Consider the following 14,464-nt stretch of genomic DNA (forward strand, 5'->3'; position numbering starts at 1 on the left):
TAAGAACTTTTAATTTGAATGAATATTCCCTTTAACCTCTCATACCTACTTAACCAGTTCGCTTTGGGATTAAAAACAATTTATCTGTAACCCAAATTTGCTTAACAGAAACTGGTTACCAGTAAACATTCCTTAAAGTTTACATTGTTGCAACTGGTGCCCACTCATTTCTTGCTTTAGCAAAGAACTCTGCTATGCAGTATTTCCTGCTTAACAGTTTTATTAAATTGGGCCCTGGTAATTTTTTCCCCTCATAACTAGGTGCCAACTGTTTTGAGTGACTGCTCTACTTCAAGTCCAATTTTCAAACACAGTTTTAGTATTATTTTGCGATAAACAATTTAAAATTGTTGCATGCACCATCTTTTGTGATTTCACTAACCCAATGTCTACCTCCACTGCCGTGCTCCTCAAGTAAGATAGTTGGGGCCAACTCTGGGCTTCAACAACATGACAGCATGAGTTGCTCAAACTTAAAGACAGTGGACACTATTGGTAATTGTCAAAGACCACTCTTCTCACTTGGTGTATCTCAACATATACATAAAATAACCAACCTGTGAAAATTTGAGCTCAATCGGTCGTCGATGTTGCGAGTAAATAATAAAAGAAAAAACACCCGTCACACGAAATTGTGTGCTTTCAGATGCTTGAGATCAAAATCGTGGAAAATTACTTCTTTCTCGAAAACTACGTCACTTCAGAGGGAGCCGTTTCTCACAATGTTTAATACCATCTTCCTCTCCCCATTACTCCATAATACCATCTTCCTCTCCCCATTACTCGTTACCAAGTCAGGTTTTATGCTAATAATTATTTTGAGTAATTACCAACAGTGTCCACTGCCTTTAACCGAGAGACCCAGGATGGAGTTAGGAAAGCTTATCCAATGTACCATCAAGTTCCAATGTGTCCGTAAAGCTGTTACCACCCCACCCAAACTAAAATTACAAGCTACATAGAACAACAAATCAACACGGGGTCTTCTCGAAACCCTGGCTTGGGTTCGTCTCCGGCTTGGGCTACGCACGCTGCATGCATAGTGGAAACGCAGCTTGGCCTTTGGGCCTTTACTTTTTTGGAGCAGCGTTTATTTTGCGCGCGATGGTGGTTCGAACATCAGACAGTGTATGGAGCCAGAGCCCAGGTTTGAGAAAACGCCCCATGACTTGGAAAACCAAAATGTGAATATCTGCTGCAAATAAAAATGCCCAAAGTGTCTTGATTGACTGTGAAAATTAGGACGAATAAAAGTACCTAGAAACTTATGTAAAATTTACTGATAAGGGTTTTTCATTTGGTTTAAGCTGTGTTAAACAACAGGATGAGTTGAAAATTGTTAAAACAGAAAACGTGAATGAAATTTAGCTACAAGGGAAAGCTTTTAATAGCATTTGAAATATGACACTTGGTTTCTTGACAGTTCCCTAAGAGAAATAGGTGTTAAAAATGTTTAAAATGCTGAATTAATTATAATTCTAATAATGATAGGGAATAATTACATACTTTTTTTCATTTACGATTTTTAAAGACACCAGTATAGGATTCGCAATTGTATTGAACACCCCCATCTCCAGTTGGTTGCTTTTCAGTTGCCTGCAAAATAATGCCTGTTTGACAAGTCATTCCAGTTATAACAAAAGGGTTCCTCGTTTCTCATTTTGAAAACGGCAGTTATTAATTTGGAGATCTCCGAGAATGAGTAACAGTTTTTCTCTCTCTGCCTTGGGCCCCCAATGTTTACCACAGCATAAACCCAAAAGAATAAACCTCTACAATTCAGGAACCCGAGCAGCTTATAATAAGTGGCTTTGAGCAGTTTTCTTTTGATCAAAGTAAAAATCGTGATACAAAAACTCCCAAAACAAACCCCAAACCATGATAAGTAACTCAGTATCTGTAGTAAGGTGGAGGTCGCCCTCTCTGTGGCGGTCCAGGCCGTTTGTGAGATCCTCCTCGCCAGAACTGGGGCTCCTCCCTTCTCGGAGGACTGTAAGCACCTGAATGTCTCTCTCTGTCCAGCCTGCCTCCTAGCGTTGAGATAGGAGCACCTCTTGGTTGTGGAGTTCCTCCTAATTCACTAAGAAGTTCCTTCTCTATCAGCTGCTGGGTGCTCCTGTAGTCGGGGTCGAGGTGAGGACGTCCAGGAGGCTTCACCTCATAGTCCCGTTCGAAGCTGCTGTGACTGTACCCACGCCCTCGATGCCCGAATCCTCTATCCCCATCAGTTTGATATGTTTCATGCCGGTTGGATTCCATCCTGGGAGGAGGTGGGTACCTCTCATGACCACCGCCTCCGTATCGGGGCTCGGAACTCCGAAACGCAGGTACGTCGGTCGGACTACGATTTGGTGGAAACCTATCTTGATAAGGGGTACGATTACGATCCAGTGTTTCTATCGGCCTGTTGTGAGCATAATCAAATTTCTCGACGTGAGGCGAGGAAAAGTCGTTGTAGCGGCCGGATACAGCTGGGGATCGCGGCGAACGCTGAGAGAAAGGTCTTTCCCACATGTCTTTGGCTGTTGGTGCTTGGCCGAGAACGGGGATGCTACGCTCAGAACTTGCCCCAAGCACGGATATGGGTGAAGTGGGTTGCGGGACGTGCTGGTGGTCCCCGTCTTCATAAGAGAGTGATTGTTCATGTTGTTCAGTCTCATTAGAAGGGGTCAAGTCTTCAGTTTCACGCATAACAGTCTCCACGGGAGACATTGGTATAGAGGTCTGCTGTGCGGTTAACGCAAACACAGGGTTATCTGGCATTGGTTCTAGCGGCGACACAGATGGGCAGTTTTCCACCTCGGGTGAAGGTAAATCACTTGGTGTAGGCATCCTCAGTCCTAGAGCTCCCGCACGCTTAGCATTTGGGGGTGGTGGACCTGGGGGAGGCGGTGGAATACGTACAGGCATTCTCAGCGTTGTGTTTCTTATGGTAGGAGACAGAGCAGGCACAGGGGATGGGATGCTGTTTAAAATCGGCGGACCAGCAGAGGTTGCTGGAGTGTTGTTGACAGAGAAAATAAGTGGCCTGATCGAGAATTGATGAGGATGGCCAACTGGCATTTGGGGATGGGGAGGAGGCAGAGGTTGAGGGTGGCCACTTTGAAAGGGGGGTAGGCCCCTCGAGGGCTGGGATGGACCACTTTCCGGAAAGTGTGGACCACTTGGGGAAGGGGGAGGACCACGAGGAGGGGGACCACTTGGTGGGGGTGGTAGTGGAGGGGGCCCACTTGGAGGAGGAGGCAGGTCAACTGGAGGCGTGGGTGGACCACTTGGGGGCGGAGGGCCTCCTGGAGGTGATGGCCTCCTTGGGGGTTCTTCTGCTAGTGGAGGTGGCGGAACGTCATGATATTGTTCCTCCGGTGGAGGAGGGGGTATGCCACCATCGACATCTTCAGCTTTCTCTGGTGGCAAGGGGGGCGGTGGGGGTGGCTCCAAGATAATGGACGCAAGACTTGTAGCTGGGGGTTGCGGGGCGTCCACTTGATTCATGTAGATACTTGTTGGGGTAGGCGCTGCAGGGAATGTTGGTTTGGTGTACGTCTTATGCTGCATGAGCCGTGCCATGAGGGAATGGGAACTGGCTGAATCATCGCTAGGTGTCGGAGATATTGCAGGCGGGCTCTCATCCGGTTCGACTGGTGCAGCAGCTGAGTTGGAGGAAGGGGTGTTTATCAGCTGGCACAGTGGTACCTTCTTTGATTTCTGATAAACTGTTGCCGTTGAGGGTGTGGTTTTCCTGATGGGAGGAGGGGGTGCACCTTCTGCTTGAAAGCTGCTGATGAGAGAACCGACAGCGAATGGTACACTGGGGTTGTTGTGGTTCTGCTTGATGTCTGAATGCTGTTGATTTACGCTATGTGTTTGGGGAGCTTGCTCTGTCTTAGCAGTGCTCTGTACAGTTTGCGTTAACATACTCAGACTACTGAGGAACGAGGAGGAAGGAGCTTTACTGCCGGTCGTCTGCCTAGAGCTCGTGATGATTTTTGTTAAGAACTCGATCGGGTTGCTTTTTGCTTCCTTTAACATGGGGCTGTCTTCCTGGGTCGGAGGCGTGCTGCACTCATCCCGGAGAGGGGTTCCCCCCGGTTTATTGCTGTTGCTAGGTTGGAGGTTTGATTTACTCTTGGCCAAAGATGCTTCTGTGCTACCCTTGCTTGTAGGAGCATTTGAAATCTGATTCTGGTTTCCCGAGGCGCTGGAGTGGTCGCTGGATATTGTCGAGGATTGGAAGCCTCCAGCCAGGGGGATGATACACGACGACTGCGGCGGCTTCTTCTTCTGCTCCAGAGGCATCTCCAGGAGGTAGTCTACCATTTCCGGATCGTATAAATCATCCTCGTCCAAAGGTACGGGTGGTTGCTGGACCACAGGTACCGGTGCCATTACCTTGGTTTGAGTCGGGGTATAATAATTAATCGTCGCTGGTTGACTCGACTGCGGTAGCATTTCATCTTGCAAAGTGTACGGATCCTCGAAGGGGTTATACTCTTCTGAGGCGGTATTTTGAGGAGGTATTGGCGCCGGAACAGCGGGGGGAACCGTTATTATCGGGCTCACCTGTTGCTGAAAGGCGTCCGAATTTGGCGCATAAGATGGGATGGTCACAGGGGGTAGCTCAGACGAGCTCTTGGATATGGGCTTTGGCGAATCAAATAGTTGTACGGGAAGCTTTGGAGCGTCGTGCATGACCTGAAGCAGGCGATCCTTGATGCTGCCGTACTCCTCCTGTCCGTCATCTGTTGTAGAATTCTTGGTGGAGTTCTGAGGGGGAGTTGGTATCGGGTCGTAGTCTGCCGAGGGGGAGTAGCTCGCGCCGGGAGGCGATTGATTGGAGAAGGGGGAGTAACTCGCTGTAGGTTGACTGAATGTGTTACGAGATCCCGCACCTGCGATTGAGAACAAACAATAGAAAAGGGTTTCATTTGCAAGTCAATAGAACATTTCATTACAACATTTATTTCCCAACGGATGCCGCATCCTAAAAGCCAAGGCTTGTGATGTGATGTGCCCTTTTGTGCCTTTGTTATTTTTATTGTCTGGATCGCCTTTAGATAGTGATCATTTCCGCTTTTTGGTTATCCGCAGGCTTGTTCTCTGTGTAGTCTTTTTTTTAATTGCCTATTCTTTGTATGTTCTATTTGCCTGGAAATAAATAAATAAATAAAGTAGAATTTAAACTCTTAATCGAAGCACCTCAGATTTGTTTCAGACTCACTCCAACTTATTCAGTTGAAGATCTAAATGTTTTTAATCGCCTAATGAAAGAGGAATAGAAAGATAAGGCATGCTTAGAATTTAGTTCTTTATGGGGCACACCAATTTTCCTCTGGTAAGGGGCACTTCTACGAGGAACATTTTAATTTGCATTGGAACTTTGCAAAGGGCAACCACAGCAAAAGCGCAGGGCACCGAGACAATTGCTGGGGGTACCATGGGTTATTTCGAGGTCTGGTAAGGTATGTGTAGTTCCATTTGAGGTGATCAACATTGCTGGGAAAAAAATGGAATTTGTCAAAATTGCCTTCGAATAAAAGTTTCTCGTTGTTTAAGAATGTATGCTTCACCCTTTGAATGGTAAAACAATGCAAAACAATTTGATAAGAAAAGGGTTAAAGACACTGGACAATATTGGTAAATGTTAAAGTCCAGTCTTGTCACTTGGTGTATTTCAACATATGCACAAAATAACAAACCTGTGAGAATTTGAGCTCAATCGGTCGTCGAAGTTGTGAGATAATAGGGAAAGAAAAAAACTCCCTTGTCACACGAAGTTGTGTGCTTTCAGATGCTTGATTTTGAGACCTCAAAATCACATTGTGAGGTCTCGAAAAACACATTTTGTGGAAATTACTTCTTTCTCAAAAACTACATTACTTCAGAGGGAGCCGTTTTTCACAATGTTTAATACTATCAACCTCTCCCCATTACTCGTTACCAAGTAAGGTTTTATTCTAACAATTGTTTTGAGTAATTACTAATAGTGGCCATTGCTTTTAAGCACTCCTGACATTGCTTCTTACCTGTAATGGTACTGATGTGACTGATGACTGGTGCAGACGAGGCAGACGACGATGCAGCATTCCTACTTCTCATGGCTGCTGAACGAGATGCTCTGGAACTTCTGGAAAGTGATGGTGCGGCTGTAGGAGAAAGAGTGGATAGGTCAAAAGTCAGATTGAGAATGTAAGTAAAATTACCCATAATGTTTCCCCTCATTGATTTAGCTTTTCACATTTGCCATTTTTAAACTTTTATTTTACCTCACGAACACCTTCAGCCACAAAGTTAACAACCGTGCAATTTGACTCCCAGAACAGCTGGCTAAAAGCAGGGTCCAATTTCACAGAGCTGCTTAAGCACAAAAAAGTAGCTAAGCACAACATAACTGTGCGTGATGTCAGTGGCACAGATGTAAATACTCACCTACGATGGTGCCACGATGCCTGTCTTCACCTTCATCAGACAGCTCCATGTCTTCGACTTCAACGGTATCTAAATTGGGATCTCTCGGTGGAGTGGCTCCTGCAAAAATCAAGTTTTCATTATTAACATAATTACATTTACTACATGGTATTTTAGGCATTGCATAAACCCGCACTCTTGAAAACACCAGAGCTTGAGACCGGTGGCCTAGGCCACCCAGTTCAACACTCCATTAGCATATGCACGTACTTTAAGGCCAACCTTGCAACAGAAAGCAAAGTGCATGTTTTCAAGAAGGCAAGACCCTTTCCCAAATTGAAGCTACACTGTGGAAGTGTTGTGGCCGACCAATTAAGAGCACCAAATTCAAACTCTGGTGTTTCTGATCAGCAGAGTGTGGGTTAAAATCCCCAGCCGTGACACTCGGTGTCCTGAAGCAAGACACTTTACCATTGCTTCGTCCTTTGGATGGGACGTTAAGCCGTTGGTCCCATGTGCTGTGTAACGCATGTAAAAGATTACCCAGTGCACTTATCGAAAAGGGGTTCGCCCCGATGTTCCTGGCTGTGGCTGCTGTATGCGCCGTAGCACCTTGTAAACCCTTGTTAGGTGCTACTTAATTGGGTCTCACAATTCATCACTTCAATAACCAATATTTCTGTATAATATATATACTAAGCGCCTCGAGTACCTTGTTTGGTAGAAACAGGCCCTATATAAGACTTCGATATTATTATTATTATTATTATTACAAACATGTTGCATTGATGCAAGACAACATAACTTACCTGGTGATGGAGCGTCCATTGTTGGTGATGGCATGGGACTATACGAATCTGGCAGCAACAGCTTATGTTCCTCGAGACGCTTCTTAAGGCTTGCCACTCGCATTCCAAAGTTTGTGTAAGCCTGCAAATAAAAGTTGTCTAAGTCTCAAAGGGGTCAAGTCTCAAAGGGGAAGAAAATCTTGGATTTTAAAGAAAATCTTAAATTTTAAAGAAAATCTCAGATTTGGAAAGACAACATAAAAAGACAATCAAGCATTGATTACTTTGCTATTTTCTATTGGTGGAAAATAAATGTAGTAGTCTGACAGTATAAACCCAGCCCCCAACTAATGGCACCAACAAAATGTGGTGAACCTAGTTTTTAGTTTGTTTGACCTCATTTATGGAACACTCTCCCTATTCATACCAAACAAGCTACTACCATCTCACATTTCAACACTCTTCTCAAAACACTTCTGTTCAATTCATTGTATATGTAATTTTCCTTTTGTTCTTCTGAGTGCTTAGAGACGTTCTTCCGAGTGCATAGAGACTTTCTTCAGACAGTGCTTAGAGACTTTCTTCTGAAGCACTTAGAGACTTTCTTCTGAAGATGTTAGGTGCTATATAAATACACCATGTGTGTATCTACTTGCAAGGTTGAGTTTGTTCTTAGAGAACTGTCTTTCTTTATTCTACTACCTGGGCTGAAGGTATAGAAAATTGGCTGGGACTTCTACTTTAGCTTATAGGATCCTAATTAACTGCACTACCGCGGAGTCAGTTCTTGAATTGGTCTCAACGTTTCGACTAGCTTGCTCTAGTCATCATCAGGAGACAATAGTCATTGATACCTCACCATGCAATGCCTCAAATCCTATATAAATAAATACAGTTTGCAACTTACGTTTGCAACAATCTTGGCCTCTCCATACTGGGCCTCGTAGAAGATCTCGCTCTTCTGTAAGAGGTCAAAGAGTTTCCGCCGAAGCTCTACTTCCTTGGTGAGGGAGGCGACGTAACCCTCAAGCTTGACGGCAGAGTCTTCAAACTGCTGGGAGAAACGCTTCCCTCCTGCACGATCTAAAGAAAAACCGTCAAGGAATGTCAATGAATGGATAGTGTAGAACCAATGCATTAAAGATAGGTTGGAGCCATAGATAGAAATAGAACATGGACAACGTTGAGAGAGTCATTATGAGTGTGGTTTCGTTGTGAGACCATTTTTATGGACGCTCGTACGTCTTTTTTTTCTTCGTGTGTTTGGTAAAATATTTTGCCATACAGTAGATGTCACATTGACCAATGAAAACACTACAAACGGTTTATGTGCAATGCCATCTTTCCATACACGCATGTCACGTGATGCTCATTTTCTGCATACACGCGTGTCAAGCAATGATCATTTTGCCATACTTGCGTATTGCACAGTATCGATACGCCGCGTCCATAAACGACACAGAGGGCGGTCGAGCTCAGCATTCTCCAGGTTCTATTTCTACGATGGGATCTTATCTCAGTCAGGAAATAGTGAAAATAAATATGAAAAGTCATCCTGATCCACACATCCATTCCCCGGCAAAAGTTGCAGGACAAGCTCTTATCAAAACTATATTTTACTTAGGGGCCATTCAGAAAGGTCAGTGTTCTCTAAAATAATGCAGTTCAGAAGGTTCATAGACTGTGCATCACCAGAAATACAAAACTACAGGTTTGACACAATGTGGCCTATTTCTCACTCCATTTAGTGACTGCTTTGAAGGCTCAAGAGGGTTTTGAGAAAACCTGTTACTGAATAAACAACACGTCTGTTGTATGGTCCTTGGCAGGGCCTACGCTTAGAACTATCAAATTGGCTTAGTAAATAACAAGCAGTTCTGGCATTGACACTACAAACAAGTCCCCATTTTCATTGCTAAACAAAATATTTTTGTTGATAAACATACCTTTAAGTTGCATAATGGTCTCTGTGCTGGCGACATCCACGCTAAACATCCCAAGCTGTCTAAACTTCAGTTCAACCTCTCCCTCGAATCTGGCAAGTTGCTCAATGACTTCTGGTACTTCCTCATGCTGTGGAAATTAAATGTAAACGAATATAAACAGGTATTCAATTACTTGTGCTAATTGATGACAAACCCCTCCTTCTTGTAATGGTCAGTGTATTGGGTTCTTTTACATTCATTACAAAAGACAAAGGGACCACCAGCTTTATATCCCATCAGAAGGCTGAAGCAATATTGGTAAAGTGTCTTGCTCCGGGAAACAAGTTCACCGGCTGTGACCCGAACCCACACTCTTGACAACACCAGAACTTAAGTCCAGTACACTAGATCGATCATCCACGATACTCCAAATCCAAATGTGTGTACCTTACTTTGGTTATTTTTTTATATACTTTTTTATGCAAGTCGACAGACACACAAGGCCTGAAGGCCAACACTAACAGCAAGAGAAAAATATTTGAGGTGAAGACTTACATTGAACTCTGCCAGAAGCTTGGGATCGGGTCGTGGCTTTGGCGGCTTTGTTGGCTTCTTGGCAACTAAGGATGAAAACACACATAAATAAGATGATCTCTGTGTTAAATATTCCGAGCTTAAAGGGTCTATGTACTTTTTCCTAACACAAAACACAATGTCCACAAATTTACATTAAACTTACACCGTTTGAAGATTATGATAGTAGAAAGCTTCCCTTGAAATTCTACTTACTGAGGTGCTGTAGTTTTTGAGAAATGAGTAAAACAAATAATTTTTGTCTCAGTTTTAGCATGTTAAAACGTATTAATCAGTTATTCTGTGGTTTTGGTATAATATCATAACTGCTTAATGGGATTTTACATGCTAAAATAATTTTCGTCTTCCTGAGACGAAAATTATTTTGTGACTTGTTTTACTCATTTCTCAAAAACTACACAACCTCAGTTAGTAATATTTGAAGGGAAGCTTTCAAATATCATTATCTTCAAACCCTGTAAGTTTAATGTGAATCGGTGGACATTTTGAAAAAGTACCCGAATCCTTTAACAAATGGAAAGTTGTAAAGCAAAATTATACGATACAAAGAGCAAAAACAAGATGGAAATGTACATAACTAAATAATATATTCAGCAACAAAAAGAGAATCTCTGTGGCATCGCTGTGTGTCAGCTACATACACCAGCAGTTTGCTGTACTTTTGATCGCCTGCTGCTGCGTATGCATAATGTTTGTGTATAATCAAGTGTACAAAATGTAATGTGTGAATGGGATGCTAGGCCAAGGTACAACTGGCAGGATGCCGCCAGGTGATCAATGCAGGTATCAGGCATAATTCACAAGCCACAAAGTGAGACGTCAGATGTTCAGGATAGACTAATTTCAACAAACTGAATTCAATTGATTAGTTTCCTACCTGTTGCACCCTGTAACTTGTCACAAAACTCCTCCGAGTAGACGCTCCTTTCTCCCCAGATCTTGAAGATTCTCAGCACATTCTTCCGGATGGCTTCCTCCCTGTTGTGAAAGCAAGAAATTAAGATGATCAATGATGATAACAAGATAGAGCAAGCAAGTCGAAACGTTGAGACCAATTCAACAACTCACTCCGCGGTAGTGCAATTAATAACGATCCTATAACCTAAAGTAGCAGTCCCAGCCAATTTTCTATTCCTTCTGCCCAGTTTTCTATTCCTTCCGCGGGAAAGTTCTTTACAGAACTGAGAAGTCTAAAAATAGTATCGAGTATTTGAGTAATACAACAATGGACAATGTGACCAATGCAAGGGGGCTATTTTTAGTCTTTGCCTAAATGAATACAATTGACCTTGTTTCAGGCCTGTATGGTTCATTTTTAAAGGGCAAGGGCACCAAGGAAATTTCTCCTTGGTAATTGTAATTGTAAATTTCCACTGGAGCATTTTAAGGGCACCAGGGCAATGACAAAGGGGGCATGGAGAAGTATCAGACATGCTGTTTCTGCATGGCGTATCGGCCTTACCTGCAGAATGTCGCAGCTTCTTCCAACACCTCAGCAAAGCAGTCTAAGAATACGGTCGCCCCTTTTCTCTTACTGTTTTGTATGATGTCGTTAGCTAAGTAGAACAGCGTCAGACACATGGGCGGTTTAACTGAAAGGAAAACACAACATTTAGTTCATATGAAAAATAACTACAAACAAAAGTAGGTTTCAACAACTTCTAATTTTACTCTTTAGCCTTTGAGTAAGATAGAGCTAGGGTCGAAATGTAAGGTTAACACCATTTGTTGTTTACATAATTTATTATTATGGGTCTTTTTGATTGTTTTTTGGTACTATTTCTTTCTTTTTCACTAAAAGCAGGTGTACTTTTTCAACATCATACAACTCACTGAGGAAGACAATTTTCCTTCTCCATGATCATACCCACATTGTAGCTCATCTATTTGATGAGCCTAATAATAAACCCAGTGTTGAAGTTTGGCAGGAAGTGCTTGATTTGGGGATTATGTAGGTAGGCCTAGAAAAACAACAAAGAATAATTTTGTGTACCATCAGTTTGAAACAATTTAAAATATGGACATGTACATTTTAAATTGTTTCAATTTTGTGTGGGCACCAAAGCATTTTCTTCTTGGTAAAGAGCACCCTAGGAGGATGAGGAAATTTTACAAATTTCTACTGGAGCATTTTAAGGGCACCAAGACCATGACCAGGGAGCATGGAGGCAATCGCCTACGTTGCCTCAGTGAAATATCTGGCCTGGATTTAGGAAAAGATGGTTCAACTGGAGCCTCCGGACCATTACTTTTCACTCATAAAAATAAAATATTTGTTTGTAAGCAGCATATCAGTAATGTACAACTGGGTGTGCAGGTAGATACAAAGAAACCCACTTTGTTGTACAAGCGAAGAGTGTTGTTGTGGTATTTTCACCAAGTATCGACAAAGACGATTTCTTAGCGTTGATTCGTGAACAGTACTAATTTTTGGCAAGTTTTATTAATATGTTGAAAACAAGTCAATCCATTTGTTGTCCCAAGCTCATCTCTAGGCTCTGTCACGTCTATCTGTCTGTCTGATGTTATATAACCACGACTGTTGTAGGACCTCAATTCCACCACTTAACTTAATAAAAAGTGAGAGCCAGACCGCGTCCGTTTGTTGTTTTTTTAATAGAAATTTAGCCCCTCCAAAATGTTTTCAGTGATACCGAATAGGATCACGGTATTTTGGTGATGGTAAACCATGGAGGTAAACCTTGGCTCCCAAAACAAAACAAAAACACCAAAAAAGGCTGTTTTAAATTTTTTTAATAACATTTTACAGAATGACTTCCATGTCTTGCTACCATACCATATAGTAGGCCCTACCACTTTTTCACTCATCTTTTTATACCAAACAAAAGGAATATCTCATCTCATTAGGTACAATTTTATTTCATAACAATCGACAAAGACTAAAGAGATGACAGGATACGGACATTTTTCCCAATTTACCATCCCCCCCTCCAATAATATTATTATTTTGTTTATATTAAAAAAATCAAAAACAAATATTTTCATCTATTTTTATTTTTACCTTCTCTCACACGCTCCATCCACATCTCGATGATATTCCTGTAGTGATTCTTGTGATGGATAATCCACAGAGACAAAGTTTGAATACTGTCCTGCGTGTTGTTCAGAGCCTGGAACTTTCGTTTCAAACTCTCCACGTTCAAGCTCGCCATCTTGCCGTCCGCGGGGGCACTTCCCCTGCGCCGGCTCACTTTACTACTTGACTGCATGCACGCTGTGTTCGTGCGTTCCACAAAATATTATAAATACAAACGTTCAGACGCGATTTTATACAACCAACGAGCTCTTGGTAGGCTAGTTTCTACATTTGTTATTTCCTAAGGCTACTGGGGGTGTGATTTTGCCGGCATATTTGATCAAACCTGAATGCAACTTGCTGTAGTTTGAAAAAAACTAGTTAAGTTGCACACGAGCACACGGCATCAAGGCACAGTCGCCATTTTGAGATGTGTTATTGTTAGAGCGCATGCGTAAAATTCTTTCAACAAATCCAGCAGACAGACCATGCTGCAGCAGCACACATAAAGATCGGCTTCTCGTTATTTTTGCACTAAAAAGTCAATGAAAGTGCTACTACATGCCGAACAAGCACACCATCACGTATGGTAGCCATTGAGAAGTCAATAAATTATTCCAGGTTTTGTTTTTGCACAGAAAAAAAATCTCTCCTATCGATAACCTTTGGTGCACGTACACGTTGCATTGATGTACGTACACATTAGCTAATCTGTACGTACACAATACGTTTGGACTTGTAAGGTAACTTATCGTGCACATTGTTTGTGTGGCAGCAATAGGCAGGTGCTTCTACTAGTTCAGAATTTACCTGGGATCCAAGTCCCAAGTCCCACTTTAAAATTATCTCAAACCCTTCATGTTAAAAAATTACAAACATTTTGTAGAGTTAAAAAAAAACAAAAAAACATTTTAAACAAGTTTTCAGGGTCGGCCTAAACACCTAAGTCCCAGCGGGATCGTACGAACCAGGTAGCTCGAGTCCATAACAGAATCTCGCTCGTCAATAAAAAGACTGAGAGTTTTGGAGTGTTGCGGCCGCTCCTAGCAAAAAATACCAACTCATGGGAAGAATTTTGGCCTATGGATGTGAATAATATTGTGTCATATTTTGACCCGATTGCGTTGACACTTTCGTCCCTTTTCTGTGGCTTATTAACTCTGCTTGCCTTTCTTCTCAAAATTTCATATATTATTTTATATTTTTTTTTGGCACCAATAGATTTTTTTTTTTACAATAATGACCTAATACAAAGTTGAACAATTTAATTTATTTTACCAATACGATATAAAAAAAACACAGACAGACCTCTTGCACAATGCGCGTCTACCATTTCAAATCATTATCATTTTGGGAATAAAGTTACTTTTTGTTACTCCCAAAAAGCAAGACACACGTGCGCGTGTGTAAAAGTGCATCGCGCGTTGAGCAAGGGGATCTGTATAAACACTCCATCCACCCGCCTCTTCTGATGACGGTGCCAGAATCGCAAAATAAAATCCCGGCTCCATCCTCGCTCGTCGTCGTCAGGGGGAGGATTAAAGATGCTATGTCAGATTTTTGGCCCAAAACATTAAAACATATTTTTTTTTTTGAGTGAATGGTATTTAAAAGAGTATCACCCGCTCTAACGAAAAAAAGTTTAACTTTTACTTTTAATGGTCAGGAACCATGACAAAAATTTAAAACGTTTTTTATTAAACACATAAGAATTG

General features: G+C 42.1%; 1 protein-coding gene across 1 annotated transcript; it reads right to left on the reverse strand.

The window, feature by feature from the left end:
- Nucleotides 1–778: 778 nt before the first annotated feature.
- Nucleotides 779–13,163, reverse strand: LOC117295512 (formin-like protein 20). The gene is made up of 10 exons (XM_033778203.1): nt 12,735–13,163; nt 11,175–11,304; nt 10,590–10,690; nt 9,674–9,738; nt 9,140–9,266; nt 8,101–8,276; nt 7,215–7,335; nt 6,427–6,525; nt 6,024–6,143; nt 779–4,889 (listed from the first exon to the last, which is right to left on the reverse strand). The coding sequence occupies exons 1-10, from the start codon at nt 12,940–12,942 to the stop codon at nt 1,891–1,893; spliced, it is 4,146 nt and encodes a 1,381-aa protein (XP_033634094.1). The 5' UTR covers nt 12,943–13,163; the 3' UTR covers nt 779–1,890.
- Between the last annotated feature and the right edge of the window lie 1,301 nt (nt 13,164–14,464).

This window comes from Asterias rubens, chromosome 10 (assembly GCF_902459465.1).
Source record: "Asterias rubens chromosome 10, eAstRub1.3, whole genome shotgun sequence".
In the NCBI taxonomy this organism is placed as follows: domain Eukaryota; kingdom Metazoa; phylum Echinodermata; class Asteroidea; order Forcipulatida; family Asteriidae; genus Asterias; species Asterias rubens.

What these genes read in the sequence shown, in the direction of transcription:
- LOC117295512 (XM_033778203.1), bottom strand. Translation starts at nt 12,942, where the DNA reads ATGCAGTCAAGTAGTAAAGTGAGCCGGCGCAGGGGAAGTGCCCCCGCG. An exon ending in CAAGTTACAGGGTGCAACAG is followed by an intron (nt 9,739 to 10,589) that starts GTAGGAAACTAA and finishes TTTCATCCTTAG; the next exon opens with TTGCCAAGAAGCCAACAAAG. An exon ending in TCACATCAGTACCATTACAG is followed by an intron (nt 4,890 to 6,023) that starts GTAAGAAGCAAT and finishes TCTCAATCGCAG; the next exon opens with GTGCGGGATCTCGTAACACA.